The 27,728-nt window shown below is 38.8% G+C and overlaps 1 protein-coding gene across 3 annotated transcripts in view; it reads left to right on the top strand.

Annotated features, from left to right (window-relative positions):
• The window catches only part of AFAP1 (actin filament associated protein 1), a 113,756-nt gene that overhangs the window by 67,013 nt on the left and 19,015 nt on the right, over nucleotides 1–27,728 (top strand). For all 3 annotated transcript variants that reach the window (XM_088163096.1, XM_014895308.2, XM_088163097.1), the window contains 7 exons: nucleotides 654–762; nucleotides 6,033–6,244; nucleotides 8,913–9,092; nucleotides 18,321–18,413; nucleotides 20,236–20,320; nucleotides 23,504–23,653; nucleotides 26,933–27,144. In XM_088163096.1, coding sequence (XP_088019222.1) covers nucleotides 654–762; nucleotides 6,033–6,244; nucleotides 8,913–9,092; nucleotides 18,321–18,413; nucleotides 20,236–20,320; nucleotides 23,504–23,653; nucleotides 26,933–27,144 — 1,041 coding nt within the window. The remainder of the gene's footprint in view (nucleotides 1–653; nucleotides 763–6,032; nucleotides 6,245–8,912; nucleotides 9,093–18,320; nucleotides 18,414–20,235; nucleotides 20,321–23,503; nucleotides 23,654–26,932; nucleotides 27,145–27,728) is intronic.

A 27,728-nucleotide genomic window follows, 5' to 3' on the forward strand; every position in this document is an offset into this window, starting at 1 on the left:
GCTGCTGTAATGTAATTATTTTAGGTGTAAAACACTAATAAATAAGCCTTAACACTGTAAAGTGGTCTATGCACAGAAATCTTCTACATAGACCCATTAGATTTCCAGTTCTTAAATGAAGAGCTGTATCTTTTCAGCATTTTTACCACTTAAAGTTGTTTTAGAGAAAAATCCTTCTAGTGTAGCTGTTACATTGATTTTGCCATCCTTAGCAATGACAAGTAGGATTCTACAGTGTTTATCATCTCCGAAGGACTCACTTGGAGGACATGCAAGAAGGTTTTGTTTCCTTATCATGAGTAGAGGTAAAGGTCTGGATGATAATGATAGATTTAAAAATGTGTGTTATAAAGTATAATTATGTTTCTTTACTGCTCCAAGTCTCAACCTTTAATTATTATTGTTTAATAATAACAACGTATGAGGAACTTGAGATTTGAGCTTGCTTCTCATCTAAAAGATACTACATGGCAGAACATTTAATTGAGCCCTCCAAAGCCTTGCCTTTAGAGATAGCTAACGTAAGAAATAGTCACAAGAGCAGGGTTTATGAAGCTGGCTGCATTGGCACTGATCATGAGCAGATGTTCTGTCCATGTTTAATTGAACACCTTGTTGGTCTGTAATCACTTTTTCTTACTTTTTTCATTTAGCCACCAGATAATGGGCCCCCACCACTGCCAACATCTTCTCTTCCTGAAGGCTATTATGAAGAGGCAGTGCCACTTAGTCCTGGGAAGGCTCCTGAGTACATCACATCCAGTGAGTAAGATATTTCCAGGCAATTTCTGGTGATTCCAGTGTCCTCCTAGTATTTGAGAACTCCATCTCTGTTGCTGCTGTGGTGGTGTGTTGCAAGTGTTGCTTTCACAGTTTGGGCCAGTTCTGGTTATCCTTGCTGGCCGTGCATTGGATTGGTTTGCAGAACTGTTTTGTGTGCTCAAACCAGGCTCCTTTTACAGAAAACTAAAGTTGGTGCTCAAGGAGGAGCATGTAAACAGGTCTCAGCAGCTATGGGAGACAGAGGGTGCAAATTAGCCATTAACCTTTTAGACTGCTTTGAACCACAGACAATGGGGGCATTGGACCAGGAGTCCAGAGTTAAATATTGCCCAGAGTAAACCCCTCTAAAGTGATCATACTGTGAATGTGGGGGCCTCAGAAACTGATACTGACCTGCACATCTTCCTGCTGTTCCTCTATTTCACTGAATTGCTTGCTAAAATAGACAAATTGAAAAAAATATATTGGAAAGATGTGATCTGCAGCATTTCTGATGACATTGTGGAAAGGGATGAATTGGTCACAGCAGCTCCCACGTGCTGTGTGTGATGCCCATGACAGTACCTTTGTGACAACTCATTCAGGGCAGTAGGAAGAGGGCTGCCTCTGACTGTCTAACAGAATGTCCTTCTGCAACACCTAAATGTTCTTTTTCACACCCAAATACTTTCCCAAATACCGGTGCACTTCAGTGGAGCTGTGCTGAGAGCACCCTGATGATGAAACACTGAAATGACTGCTCTGACCTTTACACAGGGTCAGTCAACAGCTTTTATGTACCATCTTTCTGCTGCTTTTTTATTGGCTGGGGTAATTTATTACTTGTGTAGGGCTGATTTATCACTAATCATTATTTTCTATGGTCCAAAGATTAAAGGCATGTCTTTCTCTATTTTATAGCCATTTTAATTATTTTAAATTATCTCTCTTCTTAAAACATGCATAGGAGTCACCTTAAAACTAAAATACCATTCATCTGTACACTGCACAAACTGATGTTATCTAGCAGTTTTTAATTAACCTAAAAAATTCAAGGTAAGAAAGTTTCATGTACTGGAAAGCAAATGAAAGCACATACAGACTTAGAAGAGCAGCAGAATCACTCTTATCTTCATTTCCTCCCTTGAAATGCTGCAGGGTGGTCCTGATACACCCTATAACCCAGTGAGTTCTGACTTGGATTTTGTCATTAAACAAGAGCCATACTCAGGCAGAAAAATATTAATAGTGCAACTATTAATAGCACTGCTAAAAAATCACCTAGGGAAAAACAAGACGAAGTATGAAGCTGATTTCTTATTATACTTAACCATTTAAATGCATGAAAGTATTCAGGATATCAGGCTTAAAAGTTCATTAATAATCCTGTAATTTGAGTGTATATATATATATATATATATATATATATATATATATATATATATTCAATGTGCAATTAGTAATACATCTTTGCTCATGCAAAATGTCCATTAAATCCAGTTGTATGGTAATTAAATTCAGCTACCAAAGTGTATTAAAATATATAACCTTAGCTGTTTGGAGTATTTGGGATGGAGAAGACAATAGAAAAAAGTGCCTGAAGTAGAAGAAGTGCAAGAATACACCTATTGAGATAGATATAATTATTTTAAGTAAATATTCCTATGGAATATTTTTGTAACGTTATTAATAGCAAGGAGACTTACATACCATGTGTCTTACCTGTAAAAGTAAACAAGCACTGAAGAAAATTGCAGATCATGGTCATGAAAATGAAATATCCATAACTTTCCCAAGTCCCTCTAATTGGTTTGTAAATAAGTGCATTCATACAGATGAAAGCAAGAGTATGTATGACTCTCTGATAACTCCCTGTATTAAAAGCTACTGATCTGTATAATATGCCTAAATTAATATAAACTAGTCTTAGAATACATTATTGCAAATGATATGAAAGTTTACTGGGATCTCCAACCCATAACAGTGGGAAATTTTTGTGAACATGAAGGTGAAGAGCCAATGTCAAAAGAAGTCAGATTAATCAGAAAGTGCAGAATATGCAAAACCTGGTAGGTTAGCATTATCTGAATATGTTGTATCAATGCATCCTTACCCTCTGAGACTTTAACAGACTAATAAATGCACTTTGTTTTGGAGAGACATTTTTCTCCACATTCTGGTTTGTGTCTCGGAGCCTGGAAACCTTGTTTTGGATGTGATAGAGCAGTTTGGAGAGCGAGCAGTAGAAGCAGGATGTGGTGAAGAGGAGCCAAGTTTCATCATGGTTGATATGAGCACTTCAGGGTGGGCATCCTTCCTGGTGTGAGTCACACCAGAAGCTCTTCATCTGGCCAAGAGTCACACAAAGCAAGAAGGGAGACATGAGCATTATTTAATGAGGAGGATATGGCAACAGGTCCCCAAAGATCCCATTAACCTGGGTCAGGATGGGAGTCTCGGAAGCTCCTGTTGGCTTTCAGCCTCCTGGAAACAGGGATTTGGATAAAACTGCAACTGCAGTGCCAGCAGAGTCCCTGTGCTGAGCATACAGCTCATGGCTAACAGGAAATCTGCACTTGGAATGCTTGCAAGCCACATAGGAAATACCTGTAGGGTGTTAAACATGCAGAATTTCAGTTTCTACTGTGAAGTCCCAATCAGCACATTTTACAATTTTTTTTTTTCTGGAAACTGGTAGAATTTGCTGTAAGAAGATAAATAATAGGCTTCAATGTTGTGAGGCAAGAACTAATGATTTAACCAAGTGAATTTGCTAGTAATAAGGCAAGATTGTTGCATGGGGCTTATAGTCAGAAGAAAATCAACTTTTCTGTATAGGGCAAAGGGATGACCTGTAATTTTATCCAAGGTGAAACATTCTTTACTCCAATATGAAAAAGTTAAATCATATTCTTAACAGGGAAGAAAAACATTGTGTTGAAACAGATTCGTTTTAATCCTTTTGATTGATGCACTTAAAAATGTAGTCCTCTGATAGAAAAGACTGTCATGCAAACTTCCCGTCTTGACAGGGCAGAAAAATGACCCAGCTCCACTCTTTTGGGAAGAATATACTTGAAGATTGTCCCACCTATACAGTTAAATTTCAATTTTATCTGATAAAATTTAACCCCCCCAGACACTCTTCCATTCAAAAGGTGGTTTCTTAATGGAAAAATCTCATTAGTAATTATGCAGAGAAATTCCACCAGAGTACTGTATCCATATCTCAACATAGGAGCAGTGAGTTCTTACTTCTGCTTCTTACCTGAAAACAAATTGGTTTAGAATCATATTTTTGGCAAAACCAAGGCAAAACCACAAATGAGTTAAAAGAATATTGTAGAAGGGGACCAAACATCAACGTGAACATTGTGACGTGGCGTAACTGCAACAAAGATCACAACTCAATATGAAGGAAGGATGAGGAGGTTATGGGCACTAACTGCTTTTCTGAAAAGGGGAAGCCAAGAGCTGAAGAAGTTCCCAGAGAGATGGTAGCTTCAGTTCATGGCAGCTTGGCCCGTGCCTTTAGGAGATGTTCTTGATGAAGCTGATGAAATGATCAGACCTTGCATCCCTGTGTTTGGTAGCCCCACGTGAATGATTCAGTCTCTGCACCCAGCAGGCTGGCATGCTGCTGTGTGTTTGTGGCTGGTCAGTGATCTCTCAAGCATTTCCTGATGTTTCTGTGTGAAAGTTTGTGGAAAGCTGCTCTGAAAGAAGCTGCAGCAGGGAGAATGTTTTGGTTTGGTTCTGGATTTGGGGGGATTTTGTTTAGGCTTTTTTCCTTCTTCAGGTGTAGGAAGGATGAAGCAGCAAGTTCCACTAGATATTATGTATTCTTTTAAATAAATATGCAAAAATAAATGCTCTGGAATAAACATTTCCAAATCTGTCAGTTTAAATATTTGCCCTAAGTTTTTCCATCCTCCTCTTGATTTTTGTAAAGCAAGTGAAAAATTTGAGTGTTTTCCCACTGATAATCATCTGAGGCTTTTACCACTTGCCCATATGAAGCTGCCCCAAAACAAACACCCTGTAGCAGAATTGACCAGAAAATGGAAATTCAGTTCTAAAAATAAGCTTCCAGGGCTTTAAGTTTTACTTTCGTTTCATTTTGGAATGAAGAGATACTGTTTCATCCAACTTTCATGAAAACAGAAATTGGATCAGAATATCTAATTTTGATTCAGAGATCTGAGGTATGTTCCATTCTGACATCATATAGGGGAGGAACTGATGCAGAATGAGCTTTCCAGCAATCCTCTCTCTAGTCCTTTTCCCAGTCTTTCTAGTTCTCCTCCTATATCTCAACTGTTTCCTAATTACCTAGCTAAAGCAAACAAGAGTTTTTCTTCCGCTTCTGGCCTAAAAATATATCAAAGACTACATTAAATGTTTAGATGAAATTTCAGCTTTAAAAAATATTCCAGTCGGTTTTCCTCTATGTGGACATGTGCCAGTGGATAACAGGCTTTTTCTGGTGTTACCTGAAGGGCTTTACCTGTATATACCCACTCAAGTAAGTATGGATGGTGAAAGAGAGAGTTCTGTCATAATGGCAAATAGTTTGCTAGTTGAGGGTACTGCTAGATCTGCCTGCATTGTTGAAAATGAAAGGCCTGAAGAAAAATAGTTTAATGAAAATGGAAGCTTGCCATTCCATCACCGTGCTTGGAGCAGGATGAAGCAGCTGAGGCTAAGCACAGAACAAAAGACTTTTGCACGATGCTTTTACCTCCATCAGAATCTGTAGTTCGAGGGACAGCATTGTCTTTTGAATGCTAATTGTAGCAGTACAGGGGCTGTATCTGGGAATTACATGAAATATTATGGTGGGTAGATACTTCCCCATAATGTATTCTTATGACCTTTGCCATATGGGTGTTTGTTTCTCAGTGTGATGTACTAAAGCAAAATGAAGATGTTTCTCTGTGAAAGAAGTGCAAAAAATGAAGCTATACGTCAAATAATACATTGAAAATAATGAAACACTACCTGAAATTCTAGCTGTGTATTCCCAGCTTATTGTTTCGTTAAAATTCACAAGGTGTCTGTATGAGTCTATTATAAAGTTTCATATTGGCAAAGTATCTTTAATTTAATTAACTTAATGCATTGATATTACTAAGCACTGAAACAGTAACTTGTTCATGGCTGACTTTCAAAAGCTTTCACTTAAAATGAACCATCTTGAGGTTTTCAGTTATTTTAATATGCTTCATGGCTAAGTGTTTTAACCTAACACTTTTACACTTTCATTAAAGATTATGACTCAGATGCTATGAGCAGCTCTTACGAGTCCTATGATGAAGAGGAGGAGGATGGAAAGGGGAAGAAAATGAGACATCAGTGGCCTTCTGAGGAAGCCTCTATGGATCTGGTGAAGGATGCCAAAATCTGTGCCTTCCTTCTTAGAAAAAAACGATTTGGGCAATGGACCAAACTACTGTGTGTTATCAAAGAAAACAAACTACTGGTAACTCTTATTTTTAGCTGGCTATATTTTCTTTGTACCTTTTAGATGATGTATTTATTTTTACAGGAATCTGATTTTTGGAATATGTTCTGCAAACAGTGGCCAAGTCTGCAGTAACCTTACCAAAGAGTTCAGTCATGATTTACCCAAGAAGCAGAAAAACACTGAAATTATAAGTGTATCATTTAGCCACTTAGAACTTTGATTTTTATTTCATTTAAGCTTCAACCCCAGCAGTTCTCTGATAGTGGAAAAAACGTCTGGCCCATTATCTTCTAAAATATTTAATTTGGAAGAAAAAAGTTGCTGAAACTGTAAATCCAGTCTTTCATTCCCTGCGGACAAAAAACCTCATAGGGAGCTCTCTGTGTGTGTGAACTGTTGGATCAGACTCCTGGAGAGAAAAGTCCCTTTTTGGACTGAGAATTCACTTGGCAGCATATGCTGTGGTAATGTATACACTTTAAACTAAACCTTTGCCATCTGTTCTGCAGTAATTACGGTACAGTATTCACATGATGCACAGCTGCATTATAAAAGGGATAGAAACAAGTGGATGTATTTATTCCTTAAGCAAATCTGTCATGCTTCTTTCTGATTGGAGCCACCAGTGAAAGATTCCATGAATTATCCACTCATAGATGTATTTTTGTTTTCTGAAAAGAGACCTGAACTGGGGGAACCCTTACTGTGTGGCATTATGAGCAAACTAATTCTTATATTAATTAATAAGTTGGGGTCGTTGGTGCTCCTGCCTTCCAATACGGTGCTTCCAGCCACTGTACCTAATTGCACAACTAACAATTCCTGCAATATCCCAAATGTTAAAAGCTGGTTAACAGGTCACTGAGCAGTTTCTGTAGAACCTCTCTGTTCTGCAGTGGTACAGTGTAGTTTAGGTGTGTTCACTTTCCAAGTATATTTGTGCTTATGGCAGTATAGAAAATAGCAGGATATGAAATGGAGGTAAAAGATATCTGGAAATACAGTTGGAATTAATTTGCTAGTTTGCAGTAGCTTTAATTTTTGTATCCTGTATTTAAATGTTGAAAAAGAAGTTCTTTCTGATTCGGCTTTAGTTTTATTCTTATAATGCCATTATCCTTAATGCACATTTTTATCACCATATATCAGTATCATATCAGATTTCAGGACCATCTGATAACAGCCTGAAGAAAGGAAAAAAAAGAGACAGAGAAACAGATTTTTCCCTGAAGTCATACAGCATTTGTTCTACAATTACATTTATTGTTCCATATGAAAATGTGATTTTTTATATTTTCATTTCCTTTACCCACATGTGTGGTCGGAAAAGCTTTTATTATTTCCTTACAGGGATCATCTTTCAGTAATTCTATAATGGGGATTAAGAAAATAAAAATCACAGTAGGAGTCTAACGACTAAGTTACACAAGATTGGTTTATTGTTTGAAGGAGGACTTGGACAGTTAACTTATGAGATATGCAAGTAAAACAAATACGTGTTCTTAGGGATTAGTAACTCCTTGTGTCATAAATGCAGCTGTCATCATAAAACAAAAATATTTTAATTAGAATTAGACATTAGAAATAACTTTTAGGAGGAAATTGCTTTTCACTTAAAGTCCATTAGGGACTCATTTTTCACTTAAGTCTTTTAATATATACATACTTCAGTTTTAGCAATATATAATTATAAATAAAATATTTAGGTTAATATAAAAGGAATTACAAGCTGTTTATTGGTTCTTAAAATGAATAATATTGTATGTCTTCAAGTTTTCATAGCTTGAAACCTTAGTGTTTTTTAAATGTTGCAAATTTAAAATGTGTGACCAAATTTCAGAAAATTTGGTATAATGGGCTTAGGAGAGGGAAGGCTTGTCGATGATCTGCAGTTGTGGCTGTATTTGCTATCCTAACTTGTAGTGTTTATAACATACTTTTATCAGCTGTCTTCCTGACAATTGCATCCTGGCATGGGTACTGCTGCAGACATGCTGGAGTTCGTGTGTTTTTCTCTATTCACATAAATGCTCATTTATTCTTTGTATGTAGATACTAGTTAGTCTTCCTGATTGTCAGAGATCCTTTTATTATCAAATGTCTTTTTAGCCTTAGTGGTTATTTCTGTTATTACTGTATTAACTGAAAAAGTGTGATTTTATCCACTTTGCATGAATTTTTTTTTACTTATCTCAAGAAAATGAACAGATGAGTAAGGCATGTGCCAGCATCTTGGAAATTGCAGTGTCTAGGCACTGATGTAGATGTGCCTTCATGTGCTGGTCTGTCACTGGAAGGCAAGGTAAACATCTGGGCTTTAAAATTGTTAAGTTACAAGTTTATCCCGCTGCTACATGTGAACAGATATCCTAAATCACCCTCTTCCTACCTGAGCAAGGTCAAGGTTGAGTCATAAGGATAATGCAGAGTCACTTAATGCTCTCCATATGTTGTACCTGTCCTGCAATAAAAGATGTCTATTGTTGTCAGTCTGGAAGTAATTTTGCTTTACAGAGTGGATGAGCTTGCTCTGGCTGAACTCTGTGGTATATGGTAAAAGGATGTGTAAAATATATTCAAAACTTTATGAATTAAAATTATAGCATTTCTTCATAATAAGAACTTTCCCCCGAGGTTCAGAAAGGTAATATCTAACTCTGGAACTTTCCTTATGTTTATTTAGTGTTACAAAAGCTCCAAGGACCAGCAGCCCCAGATGGAGCTGCTCCTGAATGACTGCAGTATCACCTATATTCCCAAAGACAGCAAAAAGAAGAAGCATGAGCTGAAAATCTCTCACCAAGGAGCAGATGCCCTGGTTCTGGCAGTGCAGAGCAAAGAGCAGGCAGAACAGTGGCTAAAGGTAAGGGGGGTTTTCTGACCAGGACTTTTTCTACCCACAAAGTCATCACATTGCTCAGTTGCTGTTACAAACAGACAGCAGCTTCCACACAAATCCAGACCACTTAAATCCCATCTTATTTGGGACTGCAGAAATACAAACTTGAAGTTCAGGCCTCAAAGTAATTCCTCAGGGTTATTAACCCAGTGCTGCTGCTGTGATGGCTTTCACTAATAATAGTACAATAATCTGTAATGGCACAGAGAGGAGAGGTGGCAAATTCCCTTCCATCTTCTTCTCCAGTTCATTTTCCAGAAAGATTTGGTGGTTAGGGCACACTGGTGGTGAGTGGAAGTTTCAAATTCCCTCAGGTGGAGACAGCTGGAACCCATATTATTTTTGGCATGGTGTCACCATTTTAAAAGGAAGATTCTCTGAGGAGATACCTGCTTGAATTGCTCTGGATGGAGAAAAATCCTTCAGCTTCCTGAAGGCCGTTCAAGTTTCCTAACTCTGGTTTAGCATAGTATCATCTGTTATAGTTTGTCCTGGGAATGCAGACTTCTGAGAAAATGAGATTTTGTCATCTTCTGTTCCTTTCTGTTCAATGTCTGCAAACATGGAAAATCCCAAGGCAAAGGCTGCAGTTACAGATCCTAACCAGATTACTAGTATTTATGTTGGACTTTGCCAGTCTCAAAGGTGGAGGTCAGTGAAGTAGTGTGGGAAACTATCACTGCAGTTGCAGTAGCAACTGTTCTAAGGCCTTGAAATCCAGCCTTTTAAATACATGTGTAAGTATGAATGCATCAGACTCATTAGGCATTCTCCATGCTGTGCTCTGATCTAACCTTATATGGTACTTACTTTTCTAAGAATAAATTGTATTTTTCCAAATACAATTGAATTAAACACATAGGAATTTCCTGATGGCAGATAATTTTCTGCAGAAGAGGGAGACATAAAATGCAGCTTAAGTGGTATAAATTCTGCTGTGGGCTAATGTACTAAATGGAAAATTAATCTGTAATTTCCTATTTTGCAATATTTGAATATACCTTTTGGGGGTTTGTGGTTTATGTGTGTTTGGTTTTGACTGTGACTTTGTATCCTGGCTTAGAAAATGCTCTCTCTATTGTCATTTTAATAGCAACTAATCCCAGCCATGTATGTCTTAGGCTTCTTCTAACATCAGTATCTTGTTCTAAGTTTTAAAGTCATATAAGTCTCCTGCTAGTTCAGCTAGCATTTCAAAACCACTGATTGGAATGAAAAGAAGTTCATAAGTCATAGTCCCTTCCAAGGGAATTCCGCTGTAATTAGATCATAGTAACTGCACCCTTATTTCCTGTGTTGTTCTAAATTCGGGTTTAGTAATACTGAATTCATTGGCATCTATCAGACGTTCTTTCATAAAAATTGTTTTATTTTTTAAATTGTGTATAAAGCATCCCCCCACAGGCAGACAGAGCAGTACTAGATTTTTCCATACCCCAGATGCATTCCCGCTGCTTCAAAATGAGAAAAAAAGAGGGATTTTGTGCAGTTGCATGTTCACACAGTTGTGTACTCTGTGTGTCTGCAAAGCATTTGGAGACAGTCTGACAGCACTTTATTTAGCTCCTTCATGCTGCAAAGCTCTCTAATAATGAAATCTTTCAAGTACATGGCAGTGTTACTGTACTCTACGTCCAAGTTCTCAGTGCTGCTTCAGCCCTTTGCTTCTGCAGTACAAATTGTCTGTCCCACAGCTAACCAGAAATTCTGTGCAGCTCTTGCAACAGCTCCAGTGTTTTCCAAAAGAAGTATGGTCTTTGGTGAAATAAAATAAGCATTGCTTTCTGTATTTTTTAAAATACGCCAAAATTTAAGGCTTTTTGTAAAATTATGTAAGCAATTCAAGCCTTACTCAAAATTAGCTTCTGAAAATCATATGTGGCTTTGTGTAGGAAATTCTTACACTGTGAAAGAGGTCACTGCTTCATCTTGTGAGATTTTAGCTTTCCCAGCCTTGTCAGTCACAGGGCCAGAGTTGTCCCCAGTGCTCAATCCCGTACATGTGATTTCTGTAGTTAATACAATGGGCACATCCAGAGACTGCCAATGAGAAAGAACTCTGCAACCACATTTTTAGAGCATAAGATGCCTTCTTGGTCAAAGATACTGCACCAGTATGTGCCATTTGAGGCAGGTTATCACCCAGGAGCAATGGGCTCTCATGGATTCAAATGTTAAGTATCACATTAAAGCTTTACACTTGATCCTAAAGGGCTCAAAATGTTTTTGGAGGCCAGATTGTCCTTTGAAAGCTAAACCAAACCATTCTTTCCAATTCTTGTATGTAATCAGTACAGAATATGTTTATTAAAGAAATAATTTTAAAATACCTATTGGAAGACAAATTCTTAATCGATGCAGAATACTTTAGACCTTTTTTTTTGTAAAGATGACACCAAGAAAGCCCCAGCTGATAAACATAGTGCAAATTGAAGTCTAGACTGGAAACCACAAAGGGAGTTTCAGATTTACCAGCTAACAAATGCTTGATGAAAACAGATAGCTGATGTCACCAAAGAGCCTGTCAAGATTTCAGAGGAAGGAGCGAAGCTAGTATAAATTCAGGCTAGAGCTGAGATCATCTTGGTAATATGGTGGGCAAGAAAAAGTGGTGGAACTTTCCAGACTTGAGTCCTAAAATGTTCCCACAAAAATGCACATGAAAAATATGTGTGCAGTTACACACTCTGACCCAAAATTGATCTTTTTCCATGTGTGCTTGAGTATACGTGCATCTGTGCGCCCTTTTGTGGTCAAGTAAGGTCTGAAATTTTCCTGTTTGTCTCAGCACATCCAACAGACTGGTAAAACTACACTTATTTGTCACCATCCCTGGGAAATGCTGCCTTAAAAATAAAAGGACTGGTAAGACTGTGACCTTACAAGAAGCTGCTTGTTCAGTGGCTTCGTTTGTACAGATGAATGTGGTCTGTGTGCAGAGCCCTCAGACTAGGCCACAGAAAACTGCACTCAATATTAAAAATACATGGGTGCCAAAGAAATTGAGGTAACTTGTTGTAGAAGAAGGAAATGGTCACGGTGACTGGTCCCAGGGCCTTCTCTTCCACCTAACATTCCTCCTGCAAAAATGTACTTCTGATTTATCATGTATGACATGTAATCTATCATTCCTGGAGTACTGGCCTTGATTTTCATTTTTCCCTAACATTATGCACCCTTTGTTAACTTCTCTTCATTTTATGGTGCTCTGGCACCGTGCAGCAATCTCTTCAGCTGAGGGTCTGTAATTGAGCAGTGAATCTTCCAGCCATAGGGAGGCATTTCTTCATCTGTCATTCTGACAATGCTCAGTCAGTTCTGAACTTGTTGTAATAAGGGGGATATTTTGCCCTGAAGAGAGAATAAAATCATTGTCGGGACTGTATCCAGTCATCCAAAGGCCCTGCAGCATTCCTTGTAGGGCTGTTTAGCTGGTTCACCTACCCAATTTTTCTCTCTGAATAACTGCATGTTGTCTGTGATAAAAGTCTTTGAAAACAACTCTTTTTTTCACTGCCCTGGGTTTAGTGAAGGGAGTCAAGTAACTTCTGGCCTCCAGTCTTTATGTGGACAGTTTTGCTGAAGAGTAAACTACTGACAGAGCTGTTCTTCATCCAATTTATATCAGGATAAAATTGAGCTTGTAACTGTAAACATTGCGTGGCTGTTTTTGCTTTCTATGGGAATTTCCAGCTAGAGATCTTCAACACTTCAGGCATTGCTTTCTTGGCTTATGTAATGCTCCCCAAAGAGGTTATTATCTCCATTTTGTAGCTGAGTAGAGTCAAGTGCTTAATGGCAAAGCCTTAAAACTGACTAAAAAATGTTTTTGGGGATGCATACTTGGTACTAGTGATTTCCATGCAGTGTCAATTTGTAAGAAACTTAAAGAATGTACTCTGACCCAAGACAGTCAGGCCAGGTTCTTTTTCCACTGCCCATCATCAACCACAGTGAAGGCTGTGCAAACTAAATTAAATCTCCCAGGAATTACGCCCCTGTTTTCTTAAACAGATGGTTTAAAATACCTCAGTTCAAGACACAGCAAGGTCAGTGAGTTTGCATAAGAGCTATTTAGGGCCTCACCTGCAGAGGTGATGGACCCAGCTGCATGTGGGAATTTTGACCAGTCTGCAGGACTCTGCCAGTGGGCAGAGCCAGAGCATCCCAGCTTGCCTGGGAGCCAGAGTCCGTGTGTTTGTGTGACCAGCACCATGGAAAACAATACATTATTTAAAAGAACCAGATGTATATGTAAATTTTAAAAACCCAGCCAAACTACCCATGAATACAGAACCACAAACATCCTATTTACTTGTGTTTTCAGTGATAATTTTTCTTTGGGTTTCCTGGCTAAAATCACAAATGCAAGCTGTCACAGTCAGAGCAGAACCCAGGAGGGCTGGGACTTTGACCACTAGATACTATTCCTCCTTTCTTCTACTCACGGCTTTGGATGCAAAATTATTTAAATCACACCTAGTTCAAGACTCACAGCCTAAAGTGAGATGTGCATCTCCGCAGTAGCCAGGCTGGGGATGCAGCTCCCCTGGCACCTGTGCCCTTGGAGCAGCACCCTCCTGCCCCCCTGCCCAGCCTCTGGGGAGTGCCTCCTTCCTGGGCTCTGCCTCACCCACTGGCCGTATATGGCAGTAATGCAGGAGAAATGAGACAGCGTTTGTCTTGGTTGAGTAAATCAGGAAGGCATTTCTAAGGGGATGCACAGGCATTAAGGACAGGCTTACTGACTGCTAGTCTGCCAGAATCTCAGCCTCACTTTGCTCTGACAAATGGCAGTAAGGCAGAAAGATTAATCTTTCCAGGCTAAGGGATACCTGAGAATAGTGTTTTCCACTACAGAAGGTAAAGGGGATTTCTTTTTGAGACTTTAAGCGTAGGCTATGATGGGAATAATTTCTGCCTTTCCTACCTCAGATTTTCCTCTAGGTAAACTCCTTGGGGCATTTCTTCTCTGTGAAATGCTAAGAAGAGTTTTTCTGCTCTCCTAAGGAGGAGGGTATTGACACCAACATATGTCACATGAAACAGTCCACAAGAGAAAGAAAATGAGGATAGTCATACCAAAATGACAGGGAATCCCAGAAAGTCGGTACTCTGCAGTGAAAAAGGCGTGTTTCAGGAATGGGAAATACTGACTTACATCTGGAGCCAAGCCCTTTTCCCTCTGCTGTGTCGTACTTAAGCAGATTTCAGCTTTGCCATATTCCTATTTCCAGAGTTAAGTGGCAGAGCCAAGAGATACAGCCCATCCCATTTCTAGCAATTCCAGTACTTGTGAAACTTATGGGCAGAGGGGGACAAGTGGGTGGCTGGCTGGCTGGATTTCTGGCCTGATTACGTAACATAAAGCAAATGTGCAGTCAGGCTGTGAGCTTTCTGTCTTGAACTCGATCATATTAAAATGTGAGTTTCTCATGTGAGTTTCATGAGAACATAAGATGATACAAATGCTGTAATCACATCCCTGTGGTAGGCTGTAGCTTGAGCTCATCCATGGTATCCACCAGGAGAGAGGTCTGCAAGCTCCTCGAGCACTGGACAACTTCTGGTCTTATTCCTTAATCGGTCCCAAAGAGACCAGCTGTAAGGAACTATCTACAAATGTACTTTTAGTCAGAATTTGTTTGGTTTCTGTGTGGCAGGGACTGGCTGGCAAGCAGCTGGCTTACTGGTTTTACTACAGAGCCAGTGCTTTTTATCTGGAGCTTGGAACTTTAAAGTAGCCAGAAGAATCTAATTTTCTGACTTCGCATGTAGAAAGAATAAATGTTGGGCAAGTATTCTGCCTCCAGTCCTGGTGTGTCCTTTAAAGTAAGATACAAGAATTGTAGAAATTTGTAGGTGAATGCAGGTATAAAGTTTTTTATAGTAAATGTTAGTGCTTCTGTAGTAACATAGTTTTAAAGAGAGAAATATTCCAGACACACCATGTGGCAGAAATTCCACTGACTTCACCCATTGCTCAGGGCAGGGAATCTTTCCAGCTTCCTACCTGCAAATATTTCCCCTCTGTGCCTTATGTCTCTGCACTCAGTGCCATACTCTGATATATATCCTGATCCACCTGGGGATTCAAGGTCTAAAGCCCAGGTCTGGTTAGGAGCAGGTGAGGGAGCTGGGGCTGTTTAACCTGGAGAAAAGGAGGTTTCAGGGGGGACCTTTGTGTTCTCTAAAGCCCTCTGAAAGGAGGCTGTACCCAGGTGGGGTCAATCTCTTCTCCCAGGTAACGTGTGACAGAAAAAGAGAAAATCTCAAGTTTCACCAAGGGAGGTTTAGATTGGATATTAGGAAAAATTTCTTCACTGAAAGGAATAGGCTGCCAAGGAAAGCGATGGAGTCAGTCCCTGGAGATACTTAAAATACTGTGTAGATGTGGCACTTGGGGACATGGCTTAGTGGTGGATTTGGCAGTGCTGATTTAACAATTGGACTCGATCTTTGGGGTCTTTTCCAACTAAACGATTCTATAATTCTATAAATAAGGAATAATAACACAGTTCAGGTTGCAGAAGCTTTTTCCAGGTCTGCATTTGAAAGCGGTGGTTCTGGAGTCTGCTAATTGTAACATTGTAATGGTAATTGTGGTACTTAAGATTCTTGCTATGGAATAACAAAAGATTATTTTAAAAGTATTTAGTTTTGAGGCCATCCAGAAATACAGGGTCTTCCTATTTCTGATTACATTTGATCGTGCATTTTAAATATTTGAATACATAGTCTGTTTATGATCTCAGTTTGATTCTCCTGGCAAATCACACTGTGTTTGTGTACATGTAATGTACAAAGGCGTTTGTGGTGAGAAAAAGAGAATTATTTCCTTTGTCTAATGTGTGAGAAAACTTAAGCTATTAATGGAATATTTCCCATTATGAGGTATTCTCAGTGCAGCCTTCCACATGATGCCGTTTTATTAAAAATAACACTTTTGGGGATTCTTTTGTTTTTTCCCTTTATGATTTTGGTGCTATTGAGGTACATTTATTCATATTTTTCACATTTCATTGCAATCGATAAAAGTTTGCTGAACTCCATTCCTCACTCTCACTCACAATTACTTTTTAATGAAAATAGTGATCTTTTGTTTTCATATGGCTCCAGAAGATGGAACTTAGAAAAACTGACAAGAACTTTTGAGTCTGGTGATTGAAATTACGCAAGTTGGCAATACTGGTGGAATGTTTTATCCTTAAAATTTTGAGCTAAAGCTATATGCATGTGAAAACCAGATTTTTAATGGCAGCTGTCTGCAAACGTAATTATAGAGAGTGCATCCAGGCAGCCATTAAAGACATTTCATCCTGGTGAGGTGGAGAAGAAGGAGTTTTGTGCTGTGCATTGAACACATTATATTGCACATAGAAGGTGATGAGCAAGTCTTTGCCAGTGAACCTTTTGAACCCAAATGAAGTGTTGGAGCCTTTAATATGCATTTACTTTAGATCCTAAAACCAACTCCCGTTTGACAATGTGTCATTTTTTAAATCAAAATTTAATTACAACCCAATTAAACACTTCAGCTTCTCCTTAAATATGTGGGGCATGATAAGAACCGGATTTACTTGAGTGCATGACTTAGCACATACTATTGAGTTAGTGCTGCCAAATCATTTCCCTCTGTTCTGTCTGTAACTCCCATTACAATCTGTCTTTGCCAAAATTAACTAACTGTGTGGTGTGAGCAGATGCTGAAAACATAAGCCATTGAATCAGGGTCATGCAGGAGACAGAAATGAATGTTCCCAGAAACTGTACAGTCACATTTCTCTAGGAAGAAAACAGCAGTGTATTTGCACCATACTGAGGACCAGCAATTGAAAAAAAAGCCAGACACATTAAAAAATCTTACAATTTTAGGGAAATCAGGGCTTTGTTTAACTCTGAGCTACAAAGGCTCTGCCACAGATACATCTACATTTTGTGTTACAAAGAACACCTAGTGCCATGAAATGCTGGGCTTTTTTATGGAACAGAATATAGGGTAGGTCAGACAGTCAGGAAAGGATGCTGAAGTATTTTGAGATTCTAGCTCAGAAATAAAAGTGTAGGTTCATCTCCCAGCTTTGCTTAGAATTTTTTTACCTGTCGTTGAGTGAGTGGTTTCAGCATTCTTTTGTTCTTAGGTTCTCCCTCTGTAAAATGGGGCTGGTGCTCTTCCTTTCTTCATGGTGTATAATGCCTGTAATTATGATGTGCTCCTGAGTAGCATAAGGATCTTTGTAAGCCCATAAACATTTGACTGGTTTTAGCTTCACCCTTAAAGGAAGCTTAAGTGCTGGGAGAGGACTGTTTGGTGCCATCCTTTGCTTTTTAGTAGTTTCCACATCAAAATTGTTCTGTTTGAAACTCAGCATGAGTTTGGATCGAGAGCCTATTCTCATCAGCACAAGCAATTTCTGATAATGGGCTGGTGGTAAGCTCACATAAAAATAAAGGATATAAAAGAGATAAAAACCATAGCTATGACCATGGGAAATCGTCAAATATCTTTACTCATTGTATAATTTTTACATTTATGTAATTTCAGGTTTTTAAGTTCTTCAGATTCCATCAAAATATCAGGAAATTCCCGGTTCAAGATTTTTCTTTAACTTTTTAGGAACAGAAAGTGCCATTTCCATTTGCTACAAACATATTTACAATTACTTTGACCGTTAAATCTTAAGTTAATGTGCAATTATAATACAAAAATGCCACAAAATACCACTGTGCAGTGTTAACTAACTCTTAAGTTGATCAGCACTTCATTAGTTCTCTGCAAAAAAAGAGCATCTGTGTAGTGTATTGTACAAAACTCTTGTCTCTTGGCTTGAGGATCCCATTTTCTCATCGTTGTAATGAAATTAGTTTGGTGGTGTTGGCTGAGTTCATATTGCAAAATTAGCTCATGGAAATCAGAAGTGCTTTTGGTTTCTTTACTGAGGAGAACCTTCGAGCTTAGTGTGTCTAGAAACTGAAACCTTCCACCTCTAGACTTTATGTCTCCTTCAGGTCATATATGAAATGACTTAGGGAAGGAACATGGAGAAGTTGTTGTCAGCCTGCCTGACACCTGCCAGCCTAGTAAATGTCTGTGTGAGTCTCCTTCCCATCTCCTTTCACATCTGTATATAATTTCTAATCTCTCTGATTTGTATTTATGAATAATTAATAAGTTTGGCCTTGTCTCCTAAGGTTATAAAAGATGTGTGCAGCAACTGTACGGGAGCTGTAGACTCTGATGGGCCTTTGTCTAGTTCTCCAGTGCACAAAGTGGAGCTGGAAAAGGTAAAGTTATCGAAATGGTGAATGCAAAATTCCTTATGGTTACTCAAAGAGACACTGTTAGGCATTGGATGTAAATCCTTGCTGCCTTGTGTTGCTGTTTCAGGCATACAGTCCCTGTGTTGTGTTGGTTTGTTTGGATGTGTGCACACATCCTGCAGAGGTTTCTGCCATGTCAGTGTGTTTGGCCATAGAGGGGTGAATGGCTCTGATCTGAGAGCTGAGATGCAGAGGTGGTCTCCAACAAATGCAAAGAGCAAGCAAGGGGTGTCACTCTCAGGGAAGAATAGATGAAGATTATTAAAACCCTTATAAAAATCAGGGTTTTAAGGGAAAGTCTCTTATTTTGGGGAATTTAGTCCTTGAAGAGCTCCCTGGGCATGCTGAGGTCACTGATTTGGCAGACCCTTCCACGCATTTCTGTCTCAGTGGAGAAACTTGGCTACTCACACGTGGTACTTGGCTACTTCCCTGCCTTGACTCAGCAGGCTGTGAGAGCAGGACTTAGGGAAGGAAGCAGCTTTGCAGTGAATGATTGGTGCATTACCAGCACCAGTTTAAGCCCCTGCTCCATTAAGGCATCCATGTGAGCCAATCTCTCTGCAGCCCCTGCTTAAAAATCCTGCTGACAGAGGTTTCATTACCAAATTCCTAATGGCCAGTGCCACCCCTCTGGTGGCAGTGCACCACTGCCTGTGGTGTTACTTTGCTTTCATCCTGGACAGCCCAGTCTTCCTGGTTTCACAGGCAAAAGCTGTTTGCATGTTTGCACACACCTGCATAGTATTGACAAAGTAACTTAAAGTGTTGAAAAATAGGGTTTTTTTCCTAGAATGCATGCCATGGAATGTGGTTACTGAGCTAGAAAGAGAGCAGTGACAGAAACACACACAGACCTCTTTGGGGAAAGAAGGCATTTTATTGAGAGCACAGTTCGTATTTATAGGGTCTTTTGCAGAGCTAAGACAAGACAGTAGTTTACTGGATAATTGGGAGAATGCCTCTGGGACAGTACTTCAGAATGAGTCCCACAGTCAGCACCAGGTGTTAATCTAATGTTATTAATTCCATTCTATTTTGACAAAATTACTGTCTTGGGAGAAAGGCTCCCTACCAGAGCTGAACAAGTTATCAGCTTGGGAACGGAGCTGAGACAATCAGGAGAAACTCCAGCCTGGGAATGATTTTCCTGGCTGTAATTTTTCTAGATCTCTAACAGTGTGTCCACAATGGAAAGGTGTAATTTATCTTGTCGTTCATTCTTTTTTGTGATAATCTACATGGCTTCACCACTTCTGAGTGATGTGGTCATCAAAACTGTGCTGTCATAAGCTCTCTCTGCTTGAACCCAGACTTCATCCATAACTATTACACAATAATGAGTGCTAATAATTTATTTCAAAAGTCCTTCTTGCACATATTGAAAGTACTGAAGCACCTTGTAGTAATACACTATTTTCTGATAATTTGTAATTGCAAATGCATATATAAAGCCTTCTTTAAAGATACGACTTTTACTCTGCTCATATCTGATCCATGTTATTATTGCAACATTTAGAGTCTAGAAATACATTAAAATATATGGCAAATTATCAATATTTCACTGTTTTTAATACACTTTCAAATATATACTATTTTATTGTTTCTATGCTTTTCTAAAGCCTCTAAACCAGAAGTTTTTACTGTCTCCTAATTCTCTTCCAAGTGGATGAGAGCTTGAAAGTGTGTTTTATTTCACAGTAATTATATTTTTAAAGAGACTCATGACACTTGATTTTATGAAGCTGCAAACATTGTGTATCAGCTAATCTCTTTGCCCCTACAGAAGTTGTCGTTTGAGAGGCCAAGCTCAGATGGGGAAGGTGCTGTGGAAAATGGCATTACTACCGTGTGCAATGGTAAAGAACAAGGTATGTCTGGTGTAAGTAATGTGTGCTTAGAGAAAGGGAAATACCTCGCTTTTATCTTTCCAAAAATGTAACGTTTTTGAATGGTTTATTAGGATCCAATTTAACTTGAAAGCTGAACTATATCAAGAAGTATTCCTTAAATTTTGAGAGTAACAGAAGGCATTTGATGTTATTGTGCAGGTAAAATCAATATAATTAGTATAAGGAGACAGAATGTAGAAATTTTGATTTGGCCTTTTCTGTGTTCAAAAGTACAGTTTTGCAAAGCTTGGCCGACCACTGTAGGCAAGTAACAGGTTTTTTAGTAACTGTGTAGTGGCAATATTAATAGTGGTGTAAAGCTTCTAAGGAAAAAAACTGTCATTAAATACTAGAGGGAAAGCATCATGCATATTTTTATATACATGTATTTTATATATGTGTGTGCACAGATACCTTCTATCATACTACATATGATTCTATTAAAAAATAACTATACAGTCATGCAATATCAGTGAGTTTTTGAATACATACTTTGGAGCTGTGCATGTTCTGTAATCCTTATAATCTAGCAAAGGTATATTCTGAATCCAGAGGGAGTTCTGGCCAAGTTATATCTAATACACTCAACCCTTATGCTCTCTTCCCCATCCCCTTCCCTCCTCCACAAAGCAGAAGAAATTCTGTGGTTTCCTTAGCTTGCCATACAGCAGTGGTGTAGCTTAGATAAGGCATTTTTCTGCTGCTGTCAAGTGAAATGTAACGTGAGCTGCAGTGAGCACGATGTCAATACTGGCCTTGGTGCCAGCACTGTCTCACCTTTTGACTCATTTCCCTTATCTCCTCCCTGGCTCATTTTCTAGCATTTCCTGGCTATACAGATCTCTTCACAGTATGGAACAATGTCATGGTCTGTGGTTTTCTGAAAGTCGTGGTACATTTTTACTTCTTTTTTTTTTTTTTTCTTCATCACATTTTAAAATGTTCCATTAAGCTTTTATAAAAATCTGTGGAGAATGATCTGTGATCCAAAACCTGTGTTGACCACGATGTCCAGAAGTACCTGGTGGCTCAGGTACCCTGCAGAAGGTGTGATAATGCAGCTGGAAAAGCAGCTCAGCTTAAGTGCCTTAAGGAGGGTCATTTAAAATACCAGTGGCTTTTGAAAACTGACTTTCAATACATAGTAGGAAAAATAATGGGAATTAATGACTGCAAGAAGGCTGACATGTCCTTGATGAAGTTATGCTATGCGTTTTTAAAATGGATAGGAAGTGTTGAAGGGAGGCTTCACAGAATGATCATCTCCAGCTGGAGCCAACCACCAGCCTCTGCTCTGCTCCTAACCAGCTGCTTACTTTGCTGTGGGGAAGGAAATGAGAATAAAAGGATTTTGTGACAAAAATCACTGGCAATTGGGCAATTAGTGTATTCTTTAGACTCGAAAAGATTAAGTCATGAAGGCCTTATTTCTGCTGCCTTTCAAATAAAAAACACCAATCTAAAGGGAAGACAAGACAGAAAAACAAATACTGGAATGGGCTTATGCCACTGTTCATGCTTGTGAGGATGATTCCTTTGGGCTTCTGTCTCACAGAAAGGAGATTTTCTGTCTCTTTTTTCAATGCTTTTCATCTGCCCTTCAATAGCCAGTCAGCCTTTGGCTGCTGCTGTGTGGGATGGAAACCTGAGGGCAGGTGCTGTGCCCCCAGGCAGGGGTGCATGAGCTGATGGAATGGGTGGCCTTCCTCCCTCCAACAAGGGAGCCTGTTGCATGTTTAGAGAGCACAGTGTAAGTTGTGAACAACCTTCTCTTGAAAGAGATAATTAGACCTGGATTGTTGGAGTTGGCTGGGGGCAGCTGTTGGCACTTGCAGAGCTGTCTTTTCCCCTCAGCACTGGCAGATTTGTACAGTCTTGGCTACAGATACAATTTCTAAATAATGCTCCATGATTGCTAACAATTAAACTAAATATGATAAATTATACCATGGCGAGTCCCAAACTGCTTCTCTATTTTCCGGGCGTTGTTCTTCCCAGCTCATCAGTTCATGCAGTCATTTCTCATGTGAACATTTTGCCCATTTTTTCCCTCAGTTTGTGCAAGTCCATAACCACTAAGTGTTCCCTGTTGCAAAAGGAATTGATATGTTGGGGATAAAGATAGAGCAGCTCAATTAGTAAATCTTTTAAATGAATTGTTCATCAAAATCACATATCAGGGCAAGCTGATGGAATTTCTGCTGCCCTGTCAGTTAGCAGACATTTATGCTCTGTTGCTCAAATCCAGTTTAGGCCACTGAATGTGGTTTCTGAAGTTTATTTTGTTTGTTCTGTTTTGCAAATAAAAGGCCTTGCCTGTTTTTTTTCTGAATCTATTTAGTCTTAGAAACTCTTCTTTACAAAAAAAAAAAAAAAAAGTACTAGGTTTTTTTTATCAGGTAAGCACTTTTAAAAACCATATCCACAGTCCTTGCCATATTGCATTCACCAGCTGAACATGCTTCAGTTCTCACAGTGGTAAATATTCCTAGTATCAAATGAAGTTAGTGGAAGCATAGACTGGATGTTAGCAAAATACCTCTTTGCAGCAGAGCTTTTTCTTTCCAATGGTCACAAAAATGGCCAATTTAGAGCTATTCATACTGATTCATACTGATCCCACTAATTTCTTGGTAGTTAATTCATAAGTATTGTCTTTCTAAAATATCCATTGTGATAATATCTCTTAACCTAACTGTATATAGAAGAAGTAATTTTGCTAAGCAAGCATATTCTGTCTTTTTTTGTGTACTTAATTATTGAAGTATTTTGAGAAAAATGTTTAGGAACATTGAAGAAAACAATGAGGAAATGTCTGACTGTAATTTTATTGCTAAGTATTATTAGCTAAATTTATATACAGGTACTTCGTAGATACTCTTAAATAATATGATGACTGCTGTGGAAAGGGACTTGAAGCTTGATTAGATTAAATAAAGTTGCAAGATTGATTTTTGTTTTTATTATCCTTCAGAAAGCCATGATTTTTATAACACAGAGGTTATATGGGCATATAATATTTGTCTCATTGAAATCTGCAACTTTTATACAAATGTTTGTCTTGCATAGGATATTTTTGTCTGAACTTCTGTTTTTATTCAGGTTCTCGCTCTTGGTTGATGTACACACACTACTAAATACACACTTCTGCTTTCTTAATAGTGAAGAGGAAAAAAAGTTCGAAAACGGAAGCCAAGGGCACTGTGACTAAAGTAACAGGGAAAAAAATAACGAAGATCATTGGTTTAGGAAAGAAAAAGCCATCAACAGATGAACAGACCTCATCAGCTGAAGAAGATGTTCCAACATGTGGTAAGTGATTTTTCTCCTTGAGTCTTAAATACACATTGCTATTAAAACTTTATAGCATTCTAGCCTAGGAGTTTCTCTGAAATTGTTTTTACTGCAATAATTCTTCCCCCCAACATTGGAAGGATGCACCCAGTCTGCAGGAGGAGTAATCAAGAGTTTGTCATTTGCAAAGAGACTAAAATAATTTGATTTTTTTAAATAAAATGGTAAGGCAGGCTCAGGTATCACTGCGTTTTGCAGAAGTGAGGAAGAGAAATGTGAACAAGAAGCATAAAGAAACAAGTGCTGTTCTCAAACAAATTGTTATAAAATGAATATAGGCTGAACTATGAAATAAACTGAGGCTACAAAGCAGAAGAACGTTCTTGGAAAGTGATCCTGTCTTTTATGGTTGATTGTGGTTAAGGCTTTATGGAATAGCAGACAGCAGTCAACTGGCCTCAACCAAAGTGATTTGAGTTTAATTATGGGTTCCTAAAGTGGTACATATTGGACAAAATGAAGTAACAAATTTAAAAGTAAGCTAAATAGATAGTAAATAGTAAAAGTAAAGTAAAAGTTTGAAAGTAAATAAAAAAGTAAGCTATTTTAACTCCTAATTTTGACCATTCCATATGACAGCTGTACTGTGCAAGGAAGTGTATAAAAACCACACAGAAATACTTGTTTTATATCATAGCTGTTAAGATTTGCTCACAGTTTAAGACTTTGTGCCATGTAAGTATTTTGTGTAATGTACTCAGCTGATGTCCTCACAGCTTTGCTATTTTAAAACAGTGCAATGTATTTACATTCTCCAGTTTATCTTTTGATGCTCCAGTATTAGGTAACACTTCCATACAGGAATAAGATTGAACTCACCCTTCACCCAATCCCTTCAAAAAACAGATTTCCTTAGAAAGCTTTGTAGCAGTTGCACCAGATTCTGAGTTTGGATTTTACCCTTTAATTGACTAGAAAATCTTAGGGAAACCCAGAAGTCTGTGGTTAAGGAGCAGTTGGCAGAACTCATGGAGCATGAAGGGTGAAGGATGCCTGCCCAAAGTGATGGAAGCAGGTCCCTGGACCACCAGAGAGAACCATAGATTTACAGGTGGCTTTCAAGCCACACTTTGGGAATCATTCACATAAGTAAACTCTGATTAAGTAAGTGTATGTATATGTGTCTATACATCAGCTAAGTACAGATGTGATTTATTGACCAAAAGAACAGCTGGGAAAAGCTGTGTCCAGCCAGATGCATTGTCCAAAGCATCTGGCCTCCATAAGGGCTCAAACTTCCGGGCTCTCATACTCCATTGATTATTCTGCATTATGTGTAACATTAACCACAGCTGTACAATCTTAATTCCTCATATTTCTATCATTAGTTTGGATATGGACATAAATACAGATTCAGCCATTACTATGTGCCTGCATTTGGCTCTACTCAACACCACTTGCAGATTTTAAAGGAAAATACATAAACGTCTAGGCTTTGGTCATTGCAGGAAGTCTTTGCTAGAAGGAGTTTCTCACCACCAGCAGTTTGGCTCCGTTCAGTGCCCTCTGGGAGGCTGAAAGTTTTTACACTTTAGAAGGCTCTACCTCCCATGAACAAAGGCAAAAATCCCTGCGGGGCTGCAGGTGTCACCCAGCTAGTGTGGAAACTCAAACCCACCTGCACTTGGAGTCATGGCAAAGCTCTTGCCTGTATCACTGCTCCTAGACTGCCTGCACTAAGCTGAAGTGCTGATGCCCCAAAGGGGACCCACTTGAGGCATTTGGGTAATGCCAGCTTGTGAAGGTTTAAGCAGAGATATGTGGGGGGAAAAGTGAGATCCTGCATAGTTCTACTCTGAAGCAGGAAGTTTTGCAAGAGCTTTTCTGAGAGGTGCACTGGGAGCAGAGGGGAAAAACTAACTGAAAGAAAGGCCTCTCACTCCAAAACAAGCTGTATCTGGATTGCATGGGAAAGTTTTTTCATTTCTAGGGATTGCAATGCACAGTGATAGGGGGTTTTGTTACAGGAGGAGGGAGGAGAGCTGAAGAGTGTGATTATCACAAGGAGCCAAAACCAGAGGATTAAGCACATCCTCATTTTTTATAGCACCTTCCAAGATGTGCACAATTCTGATCTGCTATATCCTGTTGGATCACACTTTGACATTGGAACCATAATTTTGGAAGGAAAACCCAGAAAAGTGAATAATAAGTCATGGTTTTAATGAAAACCAAAGGGAGAACTCTCCAACAGGATTAAATGAAAATCATGTCTGAGATAGAAGACAGCTTTTTAACTTCATTTCTGGCTTTTGCAAGATACCATTTATTTCCCTCCTCATAACCTGTTTGGAAGCAGCAACATGCTGAATTCATGTATTATTTGTAATGTGAAAGAAAAAGTAAAGTGTTTTGGTTTGGTTTATTTTCTATTTCCAAACTATACTAAGGCAGGAAAATGGGTATTGCTTTGATTGTAGTATTTGAGTCTGGAATGATTGTTGCTATAACACAGAGAAGGAAAACCACAAAACTCTGCTTATTTAATGATATTATATGCCTAGACACTATTTTGATGTAGAGCATGGTAAGAAAAGTGGGTGGTTTGAAAAGAAAAATTTTAATGACATTTTGATATGTAAGGGTACTGTATCATAATTACTTCCTGAATTTTAAACCCATATGAATTTTATTTCTATTTGCATAGGTAACAATCTTTTAAGTTCTGGTTTGCAAGTGCTGCAAACCAGATGTGAATTCTTCTTTCTAAATATAATTAGAACATAAACCATCAACACTTAGTAAGTCTTCTAAACACTGCCTTTGGATGTTACAAAAGGTAGCTCAATACATACATAACATGAGCTGTGATTTTTCCAGAAAAATTTGGTCAGCCACAGTTATCAAAGTCATTACCCGTGGGGAGGTAGAGGGAGCACATCAGCTGTGTATGTAACTTTTTTTATCAGTGTCCCTCTCCCATTCTTACTGAGGTCCTGGCGACCTCTGTGCTCCTACACATCCAGCTGCTGCAGGGACTGGCACAGAGCAGCCATTTGCACATGAGCTGGATCACATATTTATATGCTTTTTCTAGGTTATTGGCACAGTGAAAGTTTTCATTAAAAGGAGTGGGTTAGGGTCATTTACTTGTCTTCCTAAAATCCATCTGGGCTTTCTATTAGAAGAGGAACAAGTTATTTAAAGGCTGGCATTACATTGAGAAGCAAGTTTCTTCTTTTCTTCCTTTTCAGAAAAAGCAAGGAGTAAAATATCTCACGTTTCATTTTACTGCAGGGTATCTCAACGTGCTCTCTAACAACCGTTGGCGTGAGCGCTGGTGCAGAGTGAAAGACAATAAACTCATTTTCCACAAGGACAGGACAGATCTGAAGACACACATTGTTTCTATCCCGCTCCGTGGCTGTGAAGTCATCCTGGGGCTGGATTCGAAGCATCCCCTGACCTTCCGCCTGCTCCGCAACGGGCAGGAGGTCGCTGTGCTTGAGGTACAACAGCTCTCACTTTTAGGAACTCCCACAAGGTGAATTAGAGAAGCACTTTCATAGAACCTGCGTCTGTACATTAAAAAAAAAAAAAAAAAAAAAAAAAAGTCTTTGGAATAATATTATTGCAGAGCTGAACAATAAATATTGGAAGGAGAAAAAAATAGTGTTGTAGACGAAGAACTGAGATTAAATGTAGTTCAGAACCCTTCTCAGTAAAATACTTTTCTCAGCCCTGACCTCCCCTTGACCTGGTACTAAAATATCCCTGTTCCTTCTCTAGGCACACTTTTGTATCAGGGGTATAATTACTTTGGGTAAATAACTTAGCAATAATTAAACAATGGATCACTGTTGATGGGAGCTTTAAAACTCCTGACTTTCATTTGTCTGCTATTTATGGGAACTCCTTTTGCTCAGTCTGTGTCTGTATTGATACAATTATGCATTTAAGGAAATGCAGTGTGCCAGCAGCCTGCTGTGACTCTTGACTCTCCTCACATGCACACACGTGAGTGCATCAGGCTTTCTGTAGGAGCTTTGTTCATCATTTAAAACCTGAAATGAGAAGACCCTTAAAGCCAAGT

Source organism: Sturnus vulgaris, chromosome 4 (assembly GCF_052056855.1).
Source record: "Sturnus vulgaris isolate bStuVul1 chromosome 4, bStuVul1.hap1, whole genome shotgun sequence".
Classification (NCBI taxonomy): domain Eukaryota; kingdom Metazoa; phylum Chordata; class Aves; order Passeriformes; family Sturnidae; genus Sturnus; species Sturnus vulgaris.